This window comes from Polyodon spathula, chromosome 25 (genome assembly GCF_017654505.1).
Source record: "Polyodon spathula isolate WHYD16114869_AA chromosome 25, ASM1765450v1, whole genome shotgun sequence".
Lineage (NCBI taxonomy): Eukaryota > Metazoa > Chordata > Actinopteri > Acipenseriformes > Polyodontidae > Polyodon > Polyodon spathula.
The window spans coordinates 118573-143488 of NC_054558.1; the positions used below are offsets into that span (position 1 = coordinate 118573).

Here is a 24916-nt window from a genome sequence, read left to right on the forward strand (position 1 = left end):
AGTGTCACTTTGAAGTCAAAACGCTTTGTACATTCCCTCCATAAGCTTGTAATCTTTTACAAACTGTAGGTGCAGAGTGCGGTAACCTGTCACATTCCTAAGAGCTCTGGGCAGATGCCAGCCGTTTGCCACAACTTGTCGCGTGTCAGTACATGAAAGAACGGCTTCCCCGTTTCTCCAGTGACTGCCAGCTGGCTAGTGCCCTGAGGTGCCATCGCTGCTTCCCTTTTAGTAAAGTATCCTTTCTGCTACACTTGAGCGCAGTCTCCACTAAATACTGTACCGTGTAATTACACAGCAGTGACTTCACTCTGCAATTCAGTGATTCTAATTTCATTTCAGTATCGGGTTTGTGAGCCTGGCTGGGAAAACAAGGGGGCACACACTGTCAAAGCAGCCCCGTCTGATAAGCATAAGAATAATAAGAACATGCGAAAACCAAGACCCGGGCCCGCTCGGTGCATGTAACACTGTACCTATGTGTGTAGATCATGAATCATTTTGATTTCCTCTCTGGTAACCTGACAGTCTTTATTGCACCCTGTCATTGCATGTTTGCATATCTGTGTGTTGCCTGCAGAAGAGTTGGAAACAGCATCCCATTATAATAGTGATTTATTGCAGCGCAGAACCGTGAGTAAACCACAGCATTAGCAGCAATCACAGCTCAGTGGATTGGGAACACATGCACACAGTGCTGCTGGTACGTTAGCACTGCCATAGGACCAGGCAGTTCTCTGCAAGCTCCAGTCTTAGTGGCCCTGCTGTCATTTTTATTACCAGTAGCTTTTCTGATACCCGATCTTTTTAGTTGCATCTATTTTGAGGAATAACACAGACCTGAGATTTTAGTTGCTGCTCCGGTTCCAGAGTACTGATCACAAAGCAGCATTTTGACGTATCTGCCATCGACAGTCAGTAAACGAGACTGAGTGTTTATCGAGAGTGTCGTTAGCAGGCAGGTTTAACTGCAGATCTGCAGTGGAGGACGATGGTGCTGAGAGATAACAAACGACACTGCCGGCTCCGAGCGCTTTACTTTTTAATTGATGCCGATGTTTCATAAGCAGTGCAGTCATTAGGACAGGGGGATCTCGGTGGATCACTGTGAGCCTGCATTTCAGAGTCCTGATCACTTCACAGCACTGCAGTAGACGTGCATTTTGTTAAATAAAGAAGCCTTCAGCTTTGGACCGGAGGTTTCGATGTGAGCTGGGAAGGCTGTTCAGGCAGCTTAATAAAATGCATTCATTTCTGTGTTTTTTTTTTTTTTTTTATTTTTTTTTTTTTATGCCATTCACTGTACAAGCATGTTTCCCTCGCCAGCCCCACACCTTTGATCCTTCAGTCGGTATTCCCACCTGGCTGCTAAAGAAAGATAGATAGAAAGATGATTTATTTTGCAACATTAAAGAGCAGGTTCTGCAAATGTCAGTTCAATTGCTTTTGTTACATTTGCCTTAGGGGTCGTCCAAAAGTAACAGAAGCGTGCACAGCGTGCTCATTTTCAAGACCCCACCCCCACCCCACAAAACAAGCTTACATAAAAACACAGACATCAGAAGCAGAGCCTTGATTTTCCAAATGTTATTTCTCACCATCATAGTGAAAGTGAAAATCGACCCTTGCGACAGCTTTACTGTCTCCTGCTGCAGCACATTTCTATCAAAGGGATCGGATGTTAGTTCTCTGGTGCTAAACCCCCCCTGGAATGAGTTGCTGGGAGAGACCAGTAGTCTGCACGTGCAGTATGACGAATCTGACACGTGTATAGACCTGCCATGTGAACTGGTCACTTCACTTTTCAAACAGTATTCAAAAATAAAAGCCAAGATTTACAATGTCCTCGCTTTCTGTAGAGGAGAGAAGGCAGGCAGGAGTGCTGTTTATTGAGGGTTTGCTTGCTGTGTTTGTGGTGAGATGAGACAGAGAAACTTGAACAGGCTTGCGTTGGAGGGACCTGCCACCTGTCAACACCTGGGACACGCATCAAGCTTTAACAGCATGGTCTAATTGTGACACTATAAAGGTATCCCAGCAATGCTTGGAAAAGCAGGATAAAACTACTGTCCCTGGTTTACAATAGCCATGCCTGTCATCTTTAGCCCAGTAGAAGGATGTTGTTCCCGGGTGGGCTTGCAGAGAGCCGCTGGCTACAGGGCAGGTAAACATCTGCATGGCACAAGCCTCCTAGCGCTGTGGCGGATGCAGCATTGCTCATTCCCGGCAGGCAGCGTTTGGGAGATTGTGCAAATTCATGCACAAGAGGGATCTTGATCTTGGTGTGTAAGCTGTTGAAACTGTTCACTAAAACAAGGGGACTCCACTGTGTCAGGGAGGCACAGTGATTTCTAGAATAGATTCACTGCTGGAACATTACAGAATAGATTCATTATTGGAACATTGCTCACACATACAGTTTTCGTTGATTTGTGTATTCGTCTGAAAGCAGCCAAGGCAACAAAACTCCAGGCTGGCAAAATGTTTTCTCCAAATCAGCTGCCTAATCCGAGGTGTACTTAGTGAACCTCTTTCTCATAGCTGCTGTTCTTCTTATGCTGTCTGTTTAACTTGGATACAGGTTCCTCTGGGTCAGTCGCATCTGAAACGCACAGCACTCTCGCTGCACTCTCCCTGCCCTGGTCCGGAGGACAACGTTGTTGTTTTTCCAGGGTTTGCGTTGCTAGGGAAACGCAATGTCACACTGTGGCTCCGCATTCCGAGTATACCCACAGTGATGTGTGCAGTCTTGGAGACAGAAGCATCTGTCAGCTGATTGTCTCGTATCAGCCCTCTGTGAGATTCAGCGAGGTCTGCTGCCTTGCCCGTCATGAGCATATAAGGCTACATATCCCTATGTTAAAAAGGCTACATATCCCTGTGTTTAAAAGGCTACACATCTCTATGTTTAAAAGGCTGCATATCCCAGTCCTGCAGCATTCATGTTCAAGCCACTCTCCCACGTGTCCCTCGCTCCGTGATGGATCACTCAGACAGCGGGGCAGGAGACACACGCCAAGGCTCTCGGGGGCACTTCTGCAGATCAAAGCCCTGGCTTGTTGACATGAGGGGAACATTTATCTTCGTTGTGGAAACGCCAGCGTCTGTCATCAGCGGCGGAGGCCTACATCAGAGGAAGAAGCTCTCCAGTGACCTGAAATAGATTACTGAAAGAAACCCTTATTCCGTCAGTCTCCACGCCGGTCATTCCCAGAGGCAATCATATATACTGCTAGGAAACACAGTCCTGAGAAGCAAAGCCGTCTTGTTTTAAATTAAAATAGCATTAAAAATCTTTACCGCTTTATTTATCTGGGAACCTGTACTACCTAGATACCTTTTAATTGGGTTTGTTTTGTTTTACTTCAAATAAAAATAAAAAGACATTTTAATCTCAGGAAAATAAAATACAACGTCTGGGAATATTTTCTCTGGCGTGTTTGAGAAGAACAGCAGCAGTCGCTGCCAATATTACCAGCTGTGTATCAGTATGTGTGATTTGGGGTGGCCGTCCTTGACTGGGATATATACAGTATGTTCCTGACATCATTGGCAGTACCTTCTAATTAACTTGATGATATAAGGATAATAAGAATGAAATGGCTTAAAGAGAAACCGTGTGCAGGCTTATGAAAAACTGAATAAATAGAAACATTTCTTCCCTTAATTGCATGAAGTGATGAACAGTTTTCCCTCCAGCTAAGAAAGCAATTGAATGGGACTTTATCTCTTGAAGGTCTCATTATGTCTTTGTTTAAAATGCTTGTATCTGCTTCTCTGTGTATACGGTATTTACACACCTTGCTGGATGTGAGAGAGTCAGGCTGGCTGTTTATTTGGACTCTGCAATGTCATCTTTGTAATATAGTGACACTTGGTTTTATGAGAGGACTCTCTCTCTCACTTATCTACTACAGTTCTTCAGAAGTGGAGAGCAGGTACAAAAACCAGACAGTTCAACAAGCTCTAACCATGCTTATCTGTTTGTTTTAAAACTGCTCCCTTCTTCCAAAGATCACCCTTCTGTACTCTCTGTTTCGTCAGAGACCAGTGGCTGCCCAGGCCATGCAGGCATGATTAGAATGGCATTGTTAGTTTCTACTCTTGGCTGGAGCACCACAGTGGCCTTTGCATTCCTGCGGGTTCGGGGACAGTTTGCCTCAATGTTACTGAACCCCCAGTGAACACCTGCAAGAGAGCTGCACACCTGTAAGAGAGCTGCACACCTGCCAGAGAGCTGCACACCTGTAAGAGAGCTGCACTCATGTCAGAGAGCTGCACACCTGTACTCCTGTAGAGAGCTGCACTCTGTCAGAGAGCTGCACACCTGTAAGAGAGCTGCACTCTGTAAGAGAGCTGCACTCCTGTAAGAGAGCTGCACTCTGTAAGAGAGCTGCACACCTGTAAGAGAGCTGCATACCTGTAAGAGAGCGGCACACTGTCAGAGAGCTGCACACTGTAAGAGAGCTGCATACCTGTAAGAGAGCGGCACACTGTCAGAGAGCTGCACTCTGTAAGAGAGCTGCATACCTGTAAGAGAGCGGCACTCTGTCAAGAGAGCTGCACTCCTGTAAGAGAGCTGCAGAGAGCTGCACTCTGTAAGAGAGCTGCACCTGTAAGAGAGCGGCACACTGTCAGAGAGCTGCACTCTGTAAGAGAGCTGCATACCTGTAAGAGAGCGGCACACTGTCAGAGAGCTGCACTCTGTAAGAGAGCTGCATACCTGTAAGAGAGCGGCACACTGTCAGAGAGCTGCACTCTGTAAGAGAGCTGCACTCCTGTAGAGAGCTGCATACCTGTAAGAGAGCGGCACACTGTCAGAGAGCTGCACTCTGTAAGAGAGCTGCATACCTGTAAGAGAGCGGCACACTGTCAGAGAGCTGCACACCTGTAGATATGCGAGTGCCGCCAGTCCGCCCTCCACAGCAAGGCAGCACAGGCACCCCTACACATAATCTAATTAGCAGGGGTAGCAGTCATGACAGGGAGCACTCAGAAAGCCTCGACTGCTTCAAGACACGCTTTGAACAAAATCAGCCTCCTTTAATTGTTATAATTATTGCCATTTCAATGCCAAGTAGCTTCAATCAACCTCACCACAACTTAGGCTTTTGTGAAGAATGTGCTTTCTATCAATTCTCTGCCCACTTTTCATCCTGGAATTTCATGCATGCAAAGGGCAATCCTGTGGCTACACTGGTGGCTAAAGCCCTCTCCCCGTCCACCAGTCCATAGCGCAGAACGGGTAAGAGTGCCAGGCTAAACCCTTACTGTGAGGAGGCAGTGCAACGATCCTCTCAGTTATATGCAAAGGGGAGCCCACTGCAGGCCATGAACGTCCACGTTTCCCTACCGAGAAATTAAATCACCTTGCAGGCTTGTCGGGACCAATCAGTGCCGTCCTTGCATCTTATTGAAAGGGTGTTTCGACATTGATATGCTGTCCAACAGATGCTGTTAAAAAGTGTGATCTTTCAGAAGCCGCAGGCTAGTATTAAGTTGTGTATAAACTGCTTTCGTGGGATTTCTCTTTTTATCTTTCGGTCTTGCTGTTCGTGCAAGTCCAGGCTATCTTTACTTATCTTGTCTTGTGAGTAAGCGGTTTCAGTGCTAGGAGTAGAATCAAAGCAAACAGATTGCTGCAGCGTGTTACAACAAGAACCGACTAAGAGTCACAAAAAGCAGTCTTTAAAATGGATTTTCTTGCCTCTCTTCAGAACAACAACATTTTGTTTTAGTGTTGCTTTCTCCTCAAAGGGTGATCTGTGCTGCAGTGTGAAGCGCACACGGGTCATTTCCTGCATTTCAGGTTAAGAGAGAATAGCACTTTTTTTTTCATAAAGGACATTGCACCTATTAAAATTACCAAACCAAAAAAAAAACTAAAACCCTGTAGATTTTGGGGCTTGTAAAAAGGATTAAATAGCTTCTAATATCTGAGGTGGTTGGTCCTTGGTTAAGATGCTGGTGCAGCTACCTGCTGTCCAGGAGCTCTGTGCTCACACTGCTGCTCCTCTTTGTCTCTCCTGCAGGCGTCTGGACGCTAACCTCATCTCAGAGGTGCCCGAGAAGGCTTTCGCAGGGCTGCGCTCGCTGAGGCACCTGTGGCTGGATGACAACGCCCTGTCTGAGATCCCTGTGCGCGCCCTCAATGACCTGCACACCTTGCAGGCAATGACACTGGCTCTGAACCGAATCAGCCACATCCCTGACGGAGCCTTCCGCAACCTCTCCAGCCTCGTGGTGCTGTAAGTGCTTTCAGTTCTACGCAAGGAGGGTGAACTCAGCACATGTGAACTCCACTTTATATATATATATATATATATAGGAATAAGGGTCATGCAACCAACATGTTTGCAACTGCAAAAAACACCACACTAAAAATATTGTACAGAACCCCACCCCACTGGTTCATTTCGAAATCCCCCCTTAGAGGTGCCCTGTCTTTGCGATGCGGTTGCCATGGCACCAGCCTGCCTGATTCCTGTTGGTTTCGTCTTCCTTCTCCAGGCATCTTCACAACAACAGGATCCGGTCACTGGGACAGAACTGCTTTGAAGGACTGCAGAGCCTGGAGACCCTGTAAGTAACCAGGGATTCAATCCAGCTTCCAGCGGGGTGAATAACTGCAGACATCCATTTACCACAATTAGACTTGCCATGCAAACCCGACATAGAAAATCTCTACCCTGCTCTGAAAGGAAAACTCCAGTCATGATGTTTCTCTGTTTGACGCGGAAGCATCACGCACCGTTTCAACATGAAAAGGCGTTTAGTCTTGTTTTGTTTTTAAACTTTTTCACAATTCAGTGAAGCCACTTCAAATGACATTGATCAGAAAGAGTTTCAGCTCTCAATGAACAGTTTCCTGTGGTCTGCTAAGTTTATGTTGCTTCAGATTTCATTTCCAGATTTCTTTTACTGCCCTCTTACCCTTCTCATGCTGCTCTCAATCATACTGCGTGCTTCAGCTTGCAATGACTCAAACCCTGTCTCCTGTTTTCTGAGAAGCCTGTGTAAGGGCTTCATTGGAGTTCAGGACCTGCTCTTCACTTCTAGCTCCTGCCATCAATATTCGACCAGGCCATCCAAAGTGTCCTTATAGAAATAAGAGCCAGTGTCAGCGAAAGATCTGCCACGTTGGGTTAATCATCACTTTGTCCGTGTGTGCGTGTGTGTGTGTGTGTGTGTGTGTGTGTGTGTGTGTGTGTGTATATGTATATATATATATATATATATATATATATATATATATATATATATATATATATATATATATATATATATACTGTACACATACTGTATATATCAGATATTACACGGCACTGCGGTGCTGCTATGGTAGCGCACGCCCCTCCTCGTTTGGTAACGCTAGTCTTTGCTAGAAGCTCAGGCAGTTTACGAAGTTGAGAATCTGGCAGGGAGCTCTTCCCTGGGGCAGTGGGATCAAACTGGTTTACCTTCAGATTTCTTGGGATTGGGCTCTGATAGAAGTCCGGGCCAAGTGGCTGGAAGGCAGCAGTTCATCACAACGCTGCTATTCAAACAATGATGTTGGAGCAGGAAATGAAAGCATTAATCTGCACCGCTGAATCAAAGGAACATTTCCAAACACCAGGGCAGGGACTGATTCATGTTCAGAGCAAACTGAGAGCTTCAATAGGGAGCGGAACGATCCCTGAGCGTGTGGCTGCCACTTTATTATTTACAGGTGTTTTTTTAATTATTATTCTGAAATGGCTCTTCTTTTTTTATTATTATTTCTCTCAACCAAAAGCTTTTCAGCATCGGCAGGAAGTATTTGGCAGATCTCTCAACCAAAAGGCAGGAAAGTATTTGGCAGAACGTTTCCACAGGGAAACACAACACTGCTTAATAGAAAGAGATCCATTTAATTGCTTAAAACTGATCTAAATACAGCTGACACAAGAGTAGATCATTAGACGAGGATCCTCGTGTGCTTCTGCAATGGAATAGCAGTTTGTATAGGTTCATGCCTGTTGAAATGTGAACAGCCGCTGTGGTTTCAGTTTCCGTGAAGCTGAATGGAACATGTGCTCTGCTACAGATTAACAGCGTCTATTACTTTATTGTCTCGTCAATAAATGGAAAAGGAGAGTGCTATCTTTGTCTTCAAGTTCAGGACTACGGTGTGTTGCCATGGTGGTGCCACTGCAGATAATTCAATCAGGGGGCACGGGATGCCCTTGCTTGGACCCTCACCCGCTGCCACTGCTCCGCTAGCCCATCCCACCCACCCCCCCTGGGATCCCCGTGGCTGGGATGAAACAGGGAGAACAAGACTTTACTAGAGAGGAAGACTTTATCAAACAGGTGTTTAAACAGCACGGCTTCCTGCCAAGACAGGCCCCCTCTGCTTTTCTGCCTCATTTCAAAGAGAGGTTGCCAGCTGCCACAATCCTCTTCTTGAAGATATAAACATTTACACTGTTTTGAAAGCTTACACTTATCATTGCAGGATAGGGCTTATAATTATGTAGATAATGAGGTGCATTCAGCAGTGTGTTTTGATAGTCTACTGAGGAGCCATCCTGACGACTGGGCAGGGCCTTACGTGGGAGGCCTGCTGCGAAACTAAGGACTGTTGGTTTTTTTTGTTCTGCTTGTCATTCATCTTATTTACAGCAATCTGCTCAGTGCGACACCGAGCGTTTGTTCTGCTGAAGTATTCGGTTATCATGATCCCTTTCATTTGGGGCGGGAAATTAAAGAGGGAGGCGGAATTGTCCGATTTTACAGGACAAAACAATTAAGCTTTATAAAAACATGACATAATCCCCCAGAGCTCGCCAGCACCTGATCCCCAGCCTTGACAAACGCTCTTTCTTATATAAACATGTGCTTTGTTTCAGATTAATGTCCTGACCTGCCAGTTTTGTTATAAAGCAATTAAAAAGTGCCTGCTTAGAAAACATGGGCTTGTGTAATACACCCCGCCCCTCCCTCCTCAAAACAAAAGCAGTATGACAGATGAAGAGCTCTTCAGAAAGCCACAGAAAGCTGCTTTAACATGTGGCACAATGCTTCACTAAAACGCTGCTCATAATGCGTTCTTACTGTGCCCTGAGTGCATATCACAAGGGTATAGCGGCACTGCCAATGCTCAGATTGTACATTGCATTGTGCCACACATTTCATAGCTGCAAAGTCAAGGGCTCTGTGATAACATATTGTTCATGTGTTGTGTTATAAATCACCCTGCATATAAAGTCATCTAATTGGTATAGAGATTCATGAGCAATCCCCTCTCTGTTTAAAATGCCTCAGTGTTTTTGTGCTGTCTAAGAGTTCACCTGTGTGTGCGTGTGTTGTGATTCCTTGCAGAGATCTGAACTACAATGATCTTGAGGAGTTTCCAGAGTCCATCAGAACCCTGGCCAAGCTTCAGGAGCTGTGAGTGCAGAGACTACCTTCCTCTAGAGGGCGTTGGGTTCGTTTGGGCAGCAATGGACTTTTGGGGCCAGTTTTGTTTCCCTAGATTTGACACGAGGGTTTCTAGCAGAGACGTTGAACATTCATCAAGCATTGTGCATTTAAAATGATGTAGAACCAAAACAAATACACAGCTGAAATATACACATGCAACAAACAGCACTGTGTCCCAGCTGTCTTGGAAATGTACATTAAACACTTGCATTATACAGCATGCTCTTGTTATCATGCAGACACTGCCGAGACGAGCAGTAAACAGGCTCTTGTGATATGCACTGTGTTGTCGTACCGGAGCTTGGAGTCTGCACTGAGCGGACGGGGCTCATGGTGTTCCTGTGTTTCTCCACAGGGGGTTTCATAACAACAACATCAAAGCCATTCCTGAGAGGGCGTTTGTGGGCAATCCACTCCTGCAGACCATGTGAGTGTGTGTGGGTGTGTGAGGTGGAGTTCATAACACAGCTTTCAGCTATGGGAAGCACCCTAGCCAGGAAGCAAGCCATGGTGCCATTGCTGACCGTGATATGTTCATAATCACTGATTGTGTGAGAATGGACGTTTCTCAAGGTCATGTTCTAAAGCCTCATGGTTTGACAGTTCAAATCAGAGTCTAACACAGTCTGGCAATTGCTAAAAAAACAGGGTGTGACAGGGTTAAATATCATAGCATATCCTGCACTGTGCAAGAGTATATGATCTGTAGTGTTCATTACAAATATCCATAGACTGAGAGAGGCATTTACTGGCACATTAACCAGCCAGAGCTAAGTGCTTCATCTCATGAAGCGGATTAAGACCTCCAGGTGCACCAGTGAGAGCTGCAGCATGCTGGTCTGAGATTACCTCTTTGTCTTTGCAGACATTTTTATGAGAACCCCATCCAGTTTGTCGGGGGATCAGCTTTCCAGTACTTGCCAGCGCTCCACACCCTGTAAGTACCATCTCCATGCAAAGCACTGCAAACGAAACCCATATAACTGCTTGACTCTCCTGCATTTTACAAATTGTATGGAAAGAAGCAGAAGTCACAGACTTCCCCCTGATAATCACTTGTAAAGAGTCAATACATGAACAGTTGTAGGATAATACATGCTCATATGTGGCACCGACTTTTTGTTGCAAAATGTTTGGCAGAAGCTTCCTTATCCAAGACTGCACAACTTACTAGCGAAGCAGCACAACGAAACTAGATGACTCTACTGCTCTTGAGAAGTACCGACAACAGAGTCCCACCCTCAGCTTCCCGGGAATGAATTAGAGGAGACAAACAGACCCCGATCGAATCCGTGGGGGCTCACGCTTTCAATAATTGTCCAGACATCCTTTATATTTGCTGTGCTGTACCATGGAACTCTGCCAAGTGAACAGTAAAGACCAGACAAGAAGGCAAACAGCATGCTAAACGACACAGTGAAAGCATAGCATGGGTGTGGGGCTCCGGTTGCATGACTGAAGCAGTGTCCTCAGTGGTCTTTCTTGTGAGCCCGCCTGCTCTTTTCAGAGCTCACCTCACGTGTAACCTGCACGGGGTGGCTGCCAGGCACTTGCCCTATTTTAGGCTCCTCTGTTCCTGTAAACAAAGGTCTCTGGCTCTGTCTATTTACAGCATGCCAGTGGTTTGGACTGCCTCTGTTCCAACACAATAGAGAGCGTTGCACTAATGAGCTGTCCCTTCCCAATCTCAGGTCCCTGAATGGAGCCACTGAAATAAAAGCATTCCCTGACCTCAAAGGAACCACCAGTCTGGAAATTTTGTAAGTTCATTTTTTTTTTTTTTTTTAATAAAAGCCTATTCTCCACATTATAGTGTATCAGCTGGTCTAAACCCACAGCATTCACTGCATGCTAGATAAGTGCAGGAGTTGCCAGAGAGGTCAGTGTGTGTTAAACACGCTAACCAGACCTATCCTGACTGAGATTCTGAGACAATGCAGGCTCCATAATGGCATTCAGTATATAAAGTTATTACAGAATGTGAATCTAGTGATGTTAGGAGGAACAGAGCTTTTTAAACTGTGTGGAAATAGGTTGATACAAATGTCTGATTGTGGTGCTATTTCAGAGGCCATGTGTTCTTTACTCCAGAAGCCCTGACTTTTCAGTAGAGCATCATGTTTTGGCATGAGGCTCCTTTTGCTGTGTCTGTCCCTGTGGGTTAGCCTCAGTCTGGCTGGGTGTCGTGTCTGTTCCTGTGGGTTAGTCTCAGTCGGGTTGGGTGTCCTGTCTGTCCCTGTGGGTTAGTCTCAGTCGGGTTGGGTGTCGTGTCTGTCCCTGTGGGTTAGTCTCAGTCTGGCTTGGGTGTCGTGTCTGTCCCTGTGGGTTAGTCTCAGTCGGGTTGGGTGTCGTGTCTGTCCCTGTGGGTTAGTCTCAGTCGGGTTGGGTGTCGTGTCTGTCCCTGTGGGTTAGTCTCAGTCGGGTTGGGTGTCGTGTCTGTCCCTGTGGGTTAGTCTCAGTCGGGTTGGGTGTCGTGTCTGTCCCTGTGGGTTAGTCTCAGTCTGGTTGGGTGTCGTGTCTGTCCCTGTGGGTTAGTCTCAGTCGGGTTGGGTGTCGTGTCTGTCCCTGTGGGTTAGTCTCAGTCTGGTTGGGTGTCGTGTCTGTCCCTGTGGGTTAGTCTCAGTCTGGTTGGGTGTCGTGTCTGTCCCTGTGGGTTAGTCTCAGTCGGGTTGGGTGTCGTGTCTGTCCCTGTGGGTTAGTCTCAGTCGGGTTGGGTGTCGTGTCTGTCCCTGTGGGTTAGTCTCAGTCGGGTTGGGTGTCCTGTCTGTCCCTGTGGGTTAGTCTCAGTCTGGTTGGGTGTCGTGTCTGTCCCTGTGGGTTAGTCTCAGTCGGGTTGGGTGTCGTGTCTGTCCCAGTGGGTTAGTCTCAGTCGGGTTGGGTGTCCTGTCTGTCCCTGTGGGTTAGTGTCAGTCGGGCTGGGTGTCGTGTCTGTCCCTGTGGGTTGGGGTTTTCGCTTGCCTGCACTGTAATGATTGGGGGTGTCACTTGTCCTTACTGTCCTCTTGCTTGCCTCTTCCAGGACCTTGACAAGAGCTGGACTGACCTCTCTCCCGAGGAGCCTGTGTCAGCAGCTGCCTGGCCTGCGAGTTCTGTGAGTCTGTTAATATGAACGTGTAATTCAGAGAGTGGCTCTGTGCACAAGTTCTGTATTCAGGGGCAATGGCAGCACGACAGCAGCTGCAGTGGTATGATGTTGCCACTAGAAGAATGGCACCTCAGTGCAGGTATTTCACACCAGTCTGCACGATGGTAGCACCACGGCAGCCATGCAGTCTTTGTTTCCAAATACATTTTGCTCTGATGACGTATCTGCTAGGGTTTCTTTCAGGGTGATAATACACTGGGAATACACTGGTGTTCCAATAGCTTGTATAAGCACATTGTCTTTAGCGGTTAGAATAGCACAGCAGCATTGATGAAAGCAGACTGTACTATTACCTGGCTTTGCACTGAAGAGTTGATTGAGGTTTTGTTAAGATGGCTTTTAATTGATGGAAGACTGCAGTTCCGTTCTAGCCTAGCTATACCACACGGGCCGGTCCACATGCGGTTCTGTTAATGTGATTAAACATTAACATTACGCTCTCATGGGTAAAGCTCACTAGAACTCAGACACTCTATTGATTCAGTCTGTGTTTGTGTGTTTTAAGGGAATTGTCGCATAACCAGATCGAGGAATTGCCCAGTTTCCACCGCTGTCAGCGCCTTGAGGAAATGTGAGTTGTGTTTTCTCTTTTTATTCGTGAATCCAGTACCTTGAGCAGTGAGTGCCAGGCAGTGGCTCCCAGCACTCTGCAAGCGAGCATGTGAACCTCCATCTAAATGCCCGCTGTCGCTCATTCCTGACTGGTGGCACATTGTACACTGACTGTTGGAGAGTGATGAGTCTGTGGGCCATTCTGGAGAACAGACTTCCCTGCACATTTCATGAAGGGATCACTCAGGAGTCCTGGCTGTCAAACCCCTATTGGCAGTCTCATGGCAGATGTTTCCATTTGTTTTTAAGCATTCAATTAATCTTCAGCAGGGCCAAAACAAAAACGCTCTCAGCTCTAATCCCAAAGGCATCCAGCATACACGTGTGCCAATAAAACCAGGCTCTTTTATGTTCACTGCTCGCGTGACATCTGATCCAGATGGCCTCCGTCCGTCAACTCCTGCCACTGTGTCCCCTTGCCTGTGCAATTGATGTGTATTTGTAATGACATGTCTTCCAGTCCTGGGTCTAATTGTCTCTGTCTGCTTCGTTTCAGAGGCCTCCAGCACAACCAGATCAGGGAGATCAGAGCCACCACCTTCCAGCAGCTTGCAGCCCTGCGATCACTGTGAGAGCACAGGCTTCCTTATCCTGCAGGGCTACAAACACTGTCACAGCTCAAATAAAACAGCAGCTTGCAGCCCTGCGATCACAGTGAGAGCATAGCCCTCCTTATCCTGCAGTGCTGCAAACACTGTCACAACCCAAATAAAACAGCAGCTTGCAGCCCTGCGATCACAGTGAGAGCACAGCCCTCCTTATCCTGCAGGGCTGCAAACACTGTCACAGCCCAAATAAAACAGCAGCTTGCAGCCCTGCGATCACTGTGAGAGCACAACCCTCCTTATCCTGCAGGGCTGCAAACACTGTCACAGCTCAAATAAAACAGCAGCTTGCAGCCCTGCGATCACAGTGAGAGCACAGCCCTCCTTATCCTGCAGGGCTGCAAACACTGTCACAGCCCAAATAAAACAGCAGCTTGCAGCCCTGCGATCACTGTGAGAGCACAGCCCTCCTTATCCTGCAGGGCTACAAACACTGTCACAGCTCAAATAAAACAGCAGCTTGCAGCCCTGCGATCACAGTGAGAGCACAGCCCTCCTTATCCTGCAGGGCTACAAACACTGTCACAGCTCAAATAAAACAGCAGCTTGCAGCCCTGCGATCACTGTGAGAGCACAGCCCTCCTTATCCTGCAGGGCTACAAACACTGTCACAGCCCAAATAAAACAGCAGCTTGCAGCCCTGCGATCACAATGAGAGCACAGCCCTCCTTATCCTGCAGTGCTGCAAACACTGTCACAGCCCAAATAAAACAGCAGCTTGCAGCCCTGCGATCACTGTGAGAGCACAGCCCTCCTTATCCTGCAGTGCTGCAAACACTGTCACAGCCCAAATAAAACAGCAGCTTGCAGCCCTGCGATCACAATGAGAGCACAGCCCTCCTTATCCTGCAGTGCTGCAAACACTGTCACAGCCCAAATAAAACAGCAGCTTGCAGCCCTGCGATCACAGTGAGAGCACAGCCCTCCTTATCCTGCAGGGCTGCAAACACTGTCACAGCTCAAATAAAACAGCAGCTTGCAGCCCTGCGATCACTGTGAGAGCACAGCCCTCCTTATCCTGCAGGGCTGCAAACACTGTCACAGCTCAAATAAAACAGCAGCTTGCAGCCCTGCGATCACTGTGAGAGCACAGCCCTCCTTATCCTGCAGGGCTGCAAACACTGTCACAGCCCAAATAAAACAGCAGCTTGCAGCCCTGCGATCACAATGAGAGCACAGCCCTCCTTATCCTGCAGTGCTGCAAACACTGTCACAGCTCAAATAAAACAGCAGCTTGCAGCCCTGCGATCACTGTGAGAGCACAGCCCTCCTTATCCTGCAGGGCTGCAAACACTGTCACAGCCCAAATAAAACAGCAGCTTGCAGCCCTGCGATCACTGTGAGAGCACAGCCCTCCTTATCCTGCAGGGCTGCAAACACTGTCACAGCCCAAATAAAACAGCAGCTTGCAGCCCTGCGATCACTGTGAGAGCACAGCCCTCCTTATCCTGCAGGGCTGCAAACACTGTCACAGCTCAAATAAAACAGAGCCTTTAGTTCTCTTCAGCATCATAATTCAAAATGCATCCTTCAGTCCTGTCAGTCTGTCTCTCTGTCTTTCACTCTACAGCTATGGTCAAAAGTTTAGCTTAGTTTTAGGATTGGGACATCATAAAACAATTTAAAAAAAAACCTGTATGAACCTATATGTAGTAAAAAAACAAAACAGAATTATTAAAAAAAAAAAAAAAAACTACTGGAAGCCGTAATAGTAGTGCAGTATTTCATGTCAGATTTCGAAATGTGACATTTTTCAATTTTTCTCTGTTTTTTGTTGAGTATGGAAAACTACAAAAAGCAGTATGTAATGGTCAAATGATTAATTTTTTTGCCTGTATTCTAGAGACCTCAGCTGGAACCACATCGAATTCATTCACCCAGAGGCGTTCAGGTCCCTGCGCTCTCTGGTCAAACTGTAAGTATCTGCGTGTGCTGACAGTTGATAAAAGGCATGCTCTAGAAGTTGCTAACGGGAATACACTGTGGGTATTGTTCTCCTCCAGAGACCTGACTGACAACCAGTTGACCACTCTGCCCGTGGAGGGGCTCAGCGGACTGACACACCTCAAGCTGAAGGGAAACCTGGGGCTGTCCGAGCCTTTCAGAGTGGAGGACCTTCCCAAGATGAGGTGGGGCTTTGGATCAATCTCAGCGGCTGTGTAACAGAGCTGGCAGCGCTTGTTCTGAATCCAGTTTGAACCCGTAACCCACAAAGTATTAGCTGTTGAACTGCTTGTGGTATTACAGAATATCAGAGCAGGGTCACCCCTCCAACCCCCCGACCCCACACAGAGCTTTCCAAAGAAACACTTGGAAACTCCCGAGCTTTCAGTGGAGGACGGGTTCAAGAGCACATCAAGCCTTCAGCCCTTGTCAGGATTAACAGCAAGCCTTTGGTTGGTAACAAGCACGCACGTAACCAGCTTTTGGTAATCTACCGATAAAGCAACATTTTCCTAGCAGAGCGCTAGTAAATGATACAAGGTTTCTGCAGCTCTGTAAGCTGGTTTTGATTCAGTATGGGAAAGCACACTTGGAAGTACTGTTCGACTTCACTTCAGCGTAACAATTACAATCGTAAAGGTGTGTTTCACCTGCCGTGTTTGAAGTAATCTTCATTTAAATACATGGCATTTCAAAATTCACCAGCAGGTAAGCTGCAGTTTCATAACAAACTAACCACACGGTGCTTGAATTTCATAAACAGCGCAGGTAAAGCCTTGTTGACATGATGTTCCTGAGTGAATAAGCAGCACCTGTACCGGTGCCTGCCAGGTACTTGTCTCACTTGTTTGTTGCCTAGACTAGGAGTAATACGCAAGATTCTTTAAATCTGTATCAGATTCAGGCAAGCAGCGCTGTATATAGTCTTCATATCCAAACCAATCATAGACCCAAACACAGCCTGACCAAGATTGTAGACTCTGGAGAATTTCTCTCTCTCGTAATGCGTAATCGGCAGCTTTGAAGGACAGTCTTGGTGTGCTAGTGCAGGATCCTCTTCCATTGATTCCCACAGGGTCCTGGAGATGCCCTATGCCTACCAGTGCTGTGCTTACGGGGCTTGTAAAACGACCTTCAAGCCAGCCAGCCAATGGGATGCAGAGGAGACAGGAAGTGAGGATGAAGATATGCCCAAGAGGACTGTGGGCATGTTCCCGAGCCACGCTGACAACCACTGTAAGTAGAGCGAAGCTTTGGATTCATTGAAAAACGTTCATCCAGGGCCTGTTTCTAATGACAGGCTGACAGGCCTGCTGGCATTTTCTTTACCCCGTTCCTCTGTACCCTGAGTGCTGCTCCGCTCCGAGGAGACAGACTGGAGAGAGGATTAAGGAGATCGTCTCTCTGCACATCAGCCCATGTGTCTCCCATTAAAACATATTGAAATCTCTCTCCATTGGGTCTGTTGGCATTCTCTTTCCACGGCTCCTGTTTTCAATCTGCAGGCAGCTCCTCTGTTTCATCGCCTTGTGTTTTTATGAGGTGACACTACAAGCGTTTTGTGAGCAAAACCAAAGCCCTGTTTACTGTCAGATACAATAGAGAACATTGAAACATTGCAAGTCAGAGATCAAGATTATAATGTACAATATGTAGCACATGTGCATTCTGGCATTACCAAAACTAGCTTCAGTACAGCTCACTGTTCCACCTCTCTCTGTGTAGCTGAACTAGCTTCAGTACCAGATCACTGTTCCACCTCTCTCTCTGTGTAGCTGAACTAGCTTCAGTACCAGCTCACTGTTCCACCTCTCTCTCTGTGTAGCTGAACTAGCTTCAGTTCCAGCTCACTGTTCCACCCAGCACTTGGTTATTTACCTGAATTAACTCTCTCTTGTCCCCGGACAGATTTCCTGGATATGGACGACTTTCAGCTGGATGTTGATGATTCCAAACTGCACCCCAACGTCCAGTGCAGCCCTTCTCCAGGTGAGAAAGCACTGTCCAGAACAGCCAGTGCAATCAGTCAAGCGACTGTCATTTTCAATATCAGAACAGCCAGTGCAATCAGTCAAGCGAATGTCATTTTGAATAACAGTTCTACAAATCTAATTACATTTTGTTTGTCCACAATCGCAACGCCATCTAGTGGCGAAGACTTAGGAGCTTTCTGAAAATCATCAATAACTTAAAAATGCTTGCTTAAAAAGGGGTGTTCTCATGTGTGTGTCTCCCTCCTGATGGCTCACTGATGCACTCGCGCCTCTCTCTTACTCGTTTACAGGTCCCTTCAAGCCATGCGACTACCTTTTCGATAGCTGGGTGATTCGACTGGGCGTGTGGGCGATCGCACTGGTCTCCCTGATCTGCAACAGCCTCCTGATCATGACGGTCTTCGCCTCCCCAAGCTACCTGTCTCCTGTCAAGTTCGTCATCGGCTCCATTGGGGGCGCCAACCTGCTGACGGGCCTGTGCACAGGGACACTGGCGCTGGTGGATGCCCTGACCTTCGGAGAGTTCTCCCGACACGGCGCTCGCTGGGAGAGCGGGCCAGGCTGCCAGGCTGGGGGCTTCCTCTCCGTCTTTGCCTCCGAGGCCTCTATCCTCTTCCTCACGCTGGCTGCGGTGCAGTGCAGCATCTCGGTCTCCTGCGTCCGGGCCTACGGGAAGTCCCCCTCCTTCAGCAGCGTCAAGGCAGCCGCCCTCTGCTGTGTGGGCCTCTCTCTGGCTGTGGCTGCCCTCCCACTCTTCTCGGTGGGGGAATATGGGTCCTCCCCTCTCTGCCTCCCCTCCCCGCTCCCAGAGAGCCGTCCTTCCACTCTGGGCTTCATGGTGGCTCTCATCATGATGAACACCCTATGCTTCCTGGTCATCACCGGCACCTATATCAAGCTTTACTGGGACCTCATGAAAGGAGAGTTCGACAGCATCTGGGATTGTGCGATGATCAAGCACGTGGCCTGGCTCATCTTCACCAACTGCCTCCTTTACTGCCCTGTGGCCTTCCTCACCTTCTCCTCCCTGCTCAGCCTCTTCCCCATCAGCAACGAGGTCATCAAGTCTGTCTTGCTGGTGCTTCTGCCTCTGCCAGCCTGCCTCAACCCCCTCCTGTACCTGCTCTTCAATCCCCACTTCAAGGAAGATCTCCGGCTGCTCTGCAGGAGGCCTGAGCCCACACAGGAGGAATCTACAGACTCCTTCGCATCGGAGGAGACCGAGAAGAGCTCCTACGACTCCACCCAAGCGCTGGTGACCTTCTCCGACGTGAAGCTGATCTTTGAGGGGGCAGTTCTCCCCAGGCTGGAGTCCTTCGGGTGCCCCCAATCTGCCTCGGTAACCTTCGTCCCCTGTCAGCAACCGGACCTTTCTTGGCAAGAGGGTGACACTTCTACAGCCCCACGCCCCTGCCTCACCGACGAGGAACTCCTGATCGCTTCCCAAAGTGACGACCTGCCAAGCAGTGGTTACTCCATCCAGTTCTATCGACACCCCCCGGCCTCCTCATCCCATTTATAAACTTTAAAACGAACATTGAAACGGAGGAAAAAACGTCCCCTATCACGGGATCTGTTCTGCATCTTAGAAATGGGTTAGATATCTGAAGTGCAGTTCCCACGGTCCTGCATGACAGATTTGGTTCACAAGTCTCAGAATCCTCCAAGATCTACTCCCACCGTTCACAACAATGGGTTTGGACTACATTTCCCATAGTTTGACTGGTCTCTGGACTACAACTCCCATATTCCACAACGAAGACTGTAAATCGCTCTTCTACAGCGAAGCGACTGTTCAAAAAAGCTGAATTGGTTGGAAACAGGCATGAACCTCATTTAATTTGATGCATGGTATATGATATATATATATATATATATATATATATATATATATATATATATATATATATATATATATATATGCCTGCATTCCCTGAAATGCTGCAGGAGTAACTTGTCAACACGTTTGTCTAGATTATACATTGGATTTGTTGCTGGTGAAGTCTGAAAGTTAAAAACAATGGGCTATACTCCCAATCTGATGATTTATTCGACCGTTACAAATATTCCTGAAAACTGAATTTAAAAAACATATTATCCTGGCAATTCTACCTATTCATTTACCTGCTGTTACCAAAACCCCTCCCTGGCTTGTAACATTCTCAGGCGACTGCAAATCTCTTGGAAGCAATTCCACAACGAAACAACTGCTGAGGACTGCCATCTAGTGGCTGCAGACACTTACTGCCTCCTTTCACTTCATCGTTACCCAAAGCCATTTCACTGCCCAAAGAACACCTGCATTTCCTGTCTGACTGGCATAATGCAGGTGTTCTGCGAAGACTAGTTTTATTAATAACTAGCGTTATTATCAATGAAATTGCAGCTTTTTTATGACATCAGAACAAAAAGAGGTATTTATTTCACAGCTTCTGAGTTCAGCATTTTTTTGAAATAGCTTTTGTAAATGTTTCTGTTCTGTTTTTTGAAAGTAGGCTAGCTGATGTACAGTATAACTACCTCTGATCTATATGCTATAATTCAAGTACCCTCCTCTTTTATAGATGGAAAAGAACAAAAAATAAAAGCTCTTCTTGTACAAAATATATTAGGAAAAAGATTTTGGATGTATATATTTTCAGTACTTTTGTAAACGTTTCACTTAAAAAAAATAATAATAATAAATTCAATACGAAATGATTAGTTTCATATAAAAGACATGGGTTTGACTGTTTTTGTTTCCCATAATGGGATGGGTGGAAAGGCTCAGAGTCCCAGAGCACTTTCAGGAGACCTGCACATCAACACAGTTTCAGTGGCAGGGGAGCAGCGTGACCACACAGACGGACTGACAGAGACAGACAGACCGCTCAGTTGAACCAGTCCACAGGTTGCGGTTCTCTTGAGGTCGGTTCTAGCAGCTAGAAGGCATATGAAAGTGGTTAAGAGGCCCTCGCATGTGTGTTTAATTGCAGCTCCACCACACTGTCGTGTACATTAATCACTGGCTTATTCAGAAGACAGTGCGGAACGTTCCTCTCGTCAGGAGACGGCTGGAGCTGGAGGGAGCAGGCTGGCTGCAAACAGCAGCTTCGGAGCTCGACTCCCAGGCTCCTCCTGGCTTCTTACCTCCTACCTGGACTCGTACAAACCCTATACAATAGGAACACTTCCGATTTCTATTAAATACTGTTAAAAAAAAAAAAAAAAAAAAAATCTGTGACAACTATCTATGCAAAGACTAACCCATCTTAAGCATGGCACAGCTTCTTCTCAGCTCCTTCATGGTTCAAAACACTACTAACTACATTAAGTATTGGATGAAAAAACAAACATGACTGCCACAATGTATGCAATAATAATAAAAACAGGGATTTTAAAACACAGAACTTGGAAAATCGGAAAGTCTACGGATTGTGATGAGCAATGAAGAAGCGTGCATGGAATGGCCCGATGCAATGGTACCATCAGGATCCTACATTCCCTTAACTGGAAACCAGTTATTATTCATGAACACTTTATAAACCAGGTGGAAGAGTTTTGAAAACCAGCCACACAGTGATCGAGGAAACACACACGCAACAAACAGTCCAGAAAGTGTTTTACAAAACTCAAACTAATAGTTTTATTCTTCCAAACATAACTGTGGTAAAGCAAATTTAACAAACACACAAACATTGTAACACAAAGAAACAGCAATGCAGCACAGCGCCTGAAGAGATGAGAGGTTAATGTACAGAGGATCATCCTCCTGTTCAGACGCATGTCTTCTTCACCTCCTCCTCCTCCTCCCCCGTATCGAGAGCCCCTCTCTTCCGGGGCCCCACCAAGCCCTTGGACAGCTCATCTTCACGGGGGCCCTTGTCAAGCTCACTCAAGTCCTACAGGAGTGGAAGCCCTTCATTTACACACAGCTCTCTCTCTCTCTCTCTCTCTCTCTCTCTCTCTCTCTCTCTCTCTCTCTCTCTCTCTCTCTCTCACACACACACACAGATGGGGGTTTAAATGCAGAGTGCTACTGCCCTCTAGTGGCAAACAGGAAGCACGCATGCAAAAACGTTATGAAAAAGGTGTATGTGATTTTTTTATTATCATGCTTTATGAGATTTTCAATGACTCAATCTTTTAAACAGGAAAATGGGATACCTTTCTGCTCACCTGTGCTGCGGCACAGCATTCGAATTCTGCTACCAGTGCTTGAAATCCAACACATTGCATTAACTATAACTGTGCCTGTGCAATACAACAGCCCCGCGCGTCCGGAAGGACTGGCGCAGTGTGTTCCAGTGATCGGACACAGAGTGCTGCAGGTCCTGCTCACCTGCTTCCTCTGGATCGCATGCTTCTCGGTCCACTGCCTCGCCTTTTCCAGGTAGACCGGCTTGTTGTATTTGTATTCGGAGGACTGCAGATCACAGGAGAAATTCAAAAACTGAAAAACAATTCTCATCCGAGTTGCTTCATGTTGGTTCTTTGTGAATCTGGGTGCAGTTTCAGTTTAATGCAGCTGGAGGGCCTGCATCACATGGAGCAATGCTCTGGCTTTGCAGGATACTCACAATATCTGCCATCAGGGGGTCGTCTGGATTAGGCTCTGCCATCAGCAGCTGGATTGAGGTCAGAACAGTGGAGATGTTGAGAGAGGGCCTCCACGCTCCCTGCACCAAACAGGGATACCCTTCAACACGCATTCAAAACACAGTGTTTACCAGGGATACCCTTCAACACGCATTCACACAACGAGGCCTGCTCTCTCTGCCATTCACTCGCAGCGTACAGACACAACGAGGCCTGCTCTCTCTGCCATTCACTCGCAGCGTACAGACACAACGAGGCCTGCTCTCTCTGCCATTCACTCGCAGCGTACAGACACAACGACACAAGCGTACAGAGGCCTGCTCTCTCTGCCATTCACTCGCAGTGTACAGCAAGCTTCACTTGTCCTCTTCACCTTTGGGGTCCTCTTCACCTTTGGGGGGAGCTTCAGAGCGTCCAGACAGATTCTGCGCGCATTTTGGGGGGCTCAAAGGGATACCTGTGAATTAAACAGGTGAGTTTCAAACACCTCTTTCCTCATTAGCATTGTGTTGTACTGTGGTGTTTCTACAAAAAACAAATGAAGACTAACACAGGAGCACAGGGCTCCTCCGTACCTCTCTGGGAGCACGATCTCCAGTGTGAAGAGGCCTCCTTCATAGGGAGTGCTCACCCCTCCCACTATCTCTGTGAGGAAAACAAGCACACATGAGCCAGCACCGCTACAGCAAGCACAGCCTCAGCCGCACCAAACACACGCCGTGGCTGCAGCAAGAGCGGCTCGCTGTTCTGCACCGGAACGGGCGCTCACAACACTGTCTTCAGATTGAAACGTTACAACGGGGAACCGATTCAAAACCGATTCGAGCCCAGCCAACCGCAGGTGATCCTGCGCTGCTCAAACCTCCGGCAAAGCTGCGCCACGGCAATAACTAGAGGCGATGCATTCAACCTGACGAAGCGTGGCTGGTCTGGCTGAAGCGTCACTTACGTGCCCGGAGGTCGTCGACTCGGCCGTCGTTCTGCCAGCAGGAGACCCCCGGAGCTGGCTCGGTGCTGAGAAGATGCAGCTCCCGCTTAAGCCTGGCTGATCGCTGCATACTCTCCGGACTGCATATAGAAAGAGGGAGACACCGCAATACAATGAGATCACACCGCGCTCCCCACGGGAACAGCCCGTCCATGCGCCCCTTCACTTCCACACACTGCCCGGTACCCGCCCTGCGCTGCGAGGCGTGTGAAGAGAGGAGCGGCGGGTCTACCTTAGCATGCTGGTTCTGAAATTAAAAAGCTGATGACGACTTCATAACAACCCAGTATTTATAGTTCAACTCAAACATGTCTATGGCATCTACTCTGCGGTGTTTGGAGGGTCTATACCTGTGATACGGTACCTGACAGTGAGAAACTCAGCGGCACACTTTCCGAGGTTCAAAACAATACAAACCCCAACAGAGACCGACGCGCTCCCGCCTCTGATCTGAATATTGGACCGCCTCGCCCGCAGGGAACTCCGGGATCTGTAGTCCTTTAACTGGGTTCAGGTTATAACGTAGCTCTTTGTTAAACTACACTTCCCAGATTTACTTGCAATATTATTGCCAACCAATGACAGAGACGGCAGGCTAGCGCATGCGTGGCGGTGCCAGTGAAATAAGGTGGGCGGGGCAGACCAAAACTATGGAGATGCTTAATTAAAAAAAAAAAAGTAATTCAGCGCTAAATTGATGCTGATGTCTTTACATTTAGGATCGCAGCACTAATAGTTTTACTGTAACGTGCTGTCTGATAAACAAAGGGTGTGCTGCATGTGCCAGCTAGAACCGAAGAGCAGCTCTGAACTCGCATCAACAACACGTTAAAAACACAGTGTTTGAGTCAATGAACTAACAGCAACACCAACGACATATAATAAAATAAAAATGCAATTTAAAGATGTGTATTTAATGTATAGGACGAGTGCAGCAACAAGGACAAAATAAATAAATAAATAGACTATTCTACTTGTATTCAGCCTATTGAGTGGAGTGTACACTACAGATCTGTGAACGAGGTCTTGCTGGCTCAGTCTATTGAGTGGAGTGTACACTACAGATCTGTGAACGAGGTCTTGCTGGCTCAGTCTATTGAGTGGAGTGTACACTACAGATCTGTGAACGAGGTCTTGCTGGCTCAGTCTATTGAGTGGAGTGTACACTACAGATCTGTGAACGAGGTCTTGCTGGCTCAGTCTACTGAGTGGAGTGTACACTATAGATCTGTGAACGAGGTCTTGCTGGCTCAGCCTATTGAGTGGAGTGTACACTACAGATCTGTGAACGAGTGAACGAGATCTTGCTGGCTCAGTCTATTGAGTGGAGTGTACACTACAGATCTGTGAACGAGGTCTTGCTGGCTCGGTCTACTGAGTGGAGTGTACACTACAGATCTGTGAACAAGTTCTTGCTGGCTCAGTCTACTGAGTGGAGTGTACACTACAGATCTGTGAACAAGGTCTTGCTGGCTCAGTCTACTGAGTGGAGTGTACACTACAGATCTGTGAACAAGTTCTTGCTGGCTCAGTCTATTGAGTGAAGTGTACACTACAGATCTGTGAACGAGTTCTTGCTGGCTCAGTCTATTGAGTGGGGTGT

General features: G+C 47.3%; 1 protein-coding gene and 1 pseudogene across 5 annotated transcripts in view; one reads left to right on the forward strand and one right to left on the reverse strand.

Moving 5' to 3' along the window:
• The window catches only part of LOC121300296 (leucine-rich repeat-containing G-protein coupled receptor 6-like), a 52310-nt gene extending 32704 nt beyond the window's left edge, over window positions 1-19606 (forward strand). For all 5 annotated transcript variants that reach the window (XM_041228805.1, XM_041228809.1, XM_041228808.1 and 2 more), the window contains 14 exons: window positions 6033-6248; window positions 6511-6582; window positions 9346-9414; window positions 9803-9874; window positions 10313-10384; window positions 11139-11207; window positions 12467-12538; window positions 13098-13163; window positions 13701-13772; window positions 15653-15724; window positions 15813-15938; window positions 16829-16989; window positions 17662-17742; window positions 18038-19606. In XM_041228805.1, the coding sequence (XP_041084739.1) occupies window positions 6033-6248; window positions 6511-6582; window positions 9346-9414; window positions 9803-9874; window positions 10313-10384; window positions 11139-11207; window positions 12467-12538; window positions 13098-13163; window positions 13701-13772; window positions 15653-15724; window positions 15813-15938; window positions 16829-16989; window positions 17662-17742; window positions 18038-19269 (2452 nt within the window). In that variant the 3' untranslated portion in view covers window positions 19270-19606. The remainder of the gene's footprint in view (window positions 1-6032; window positions 6249-6510; window positions 6583-9345; window positions 9415-9802; window positions 9875-10312; window positions 10385-11138; window positions 11208-12466; window positions 12539-13097; window positions 13164-13700; window positions 13773-15652; window positions 15725-15812; window positions 15939-16828; window positions 16990-17661; window positions 17743-18037) is intronic.
• Window positions 19607-21347: 1741 nt separating this feature from the next.
• Window positions 21348-23775, reverse strand: LOC121299652 (annotated as a pseudogene).
• Between the last annotated feature and the right edge of the window lie 1141 nt (window positions 23776-24916).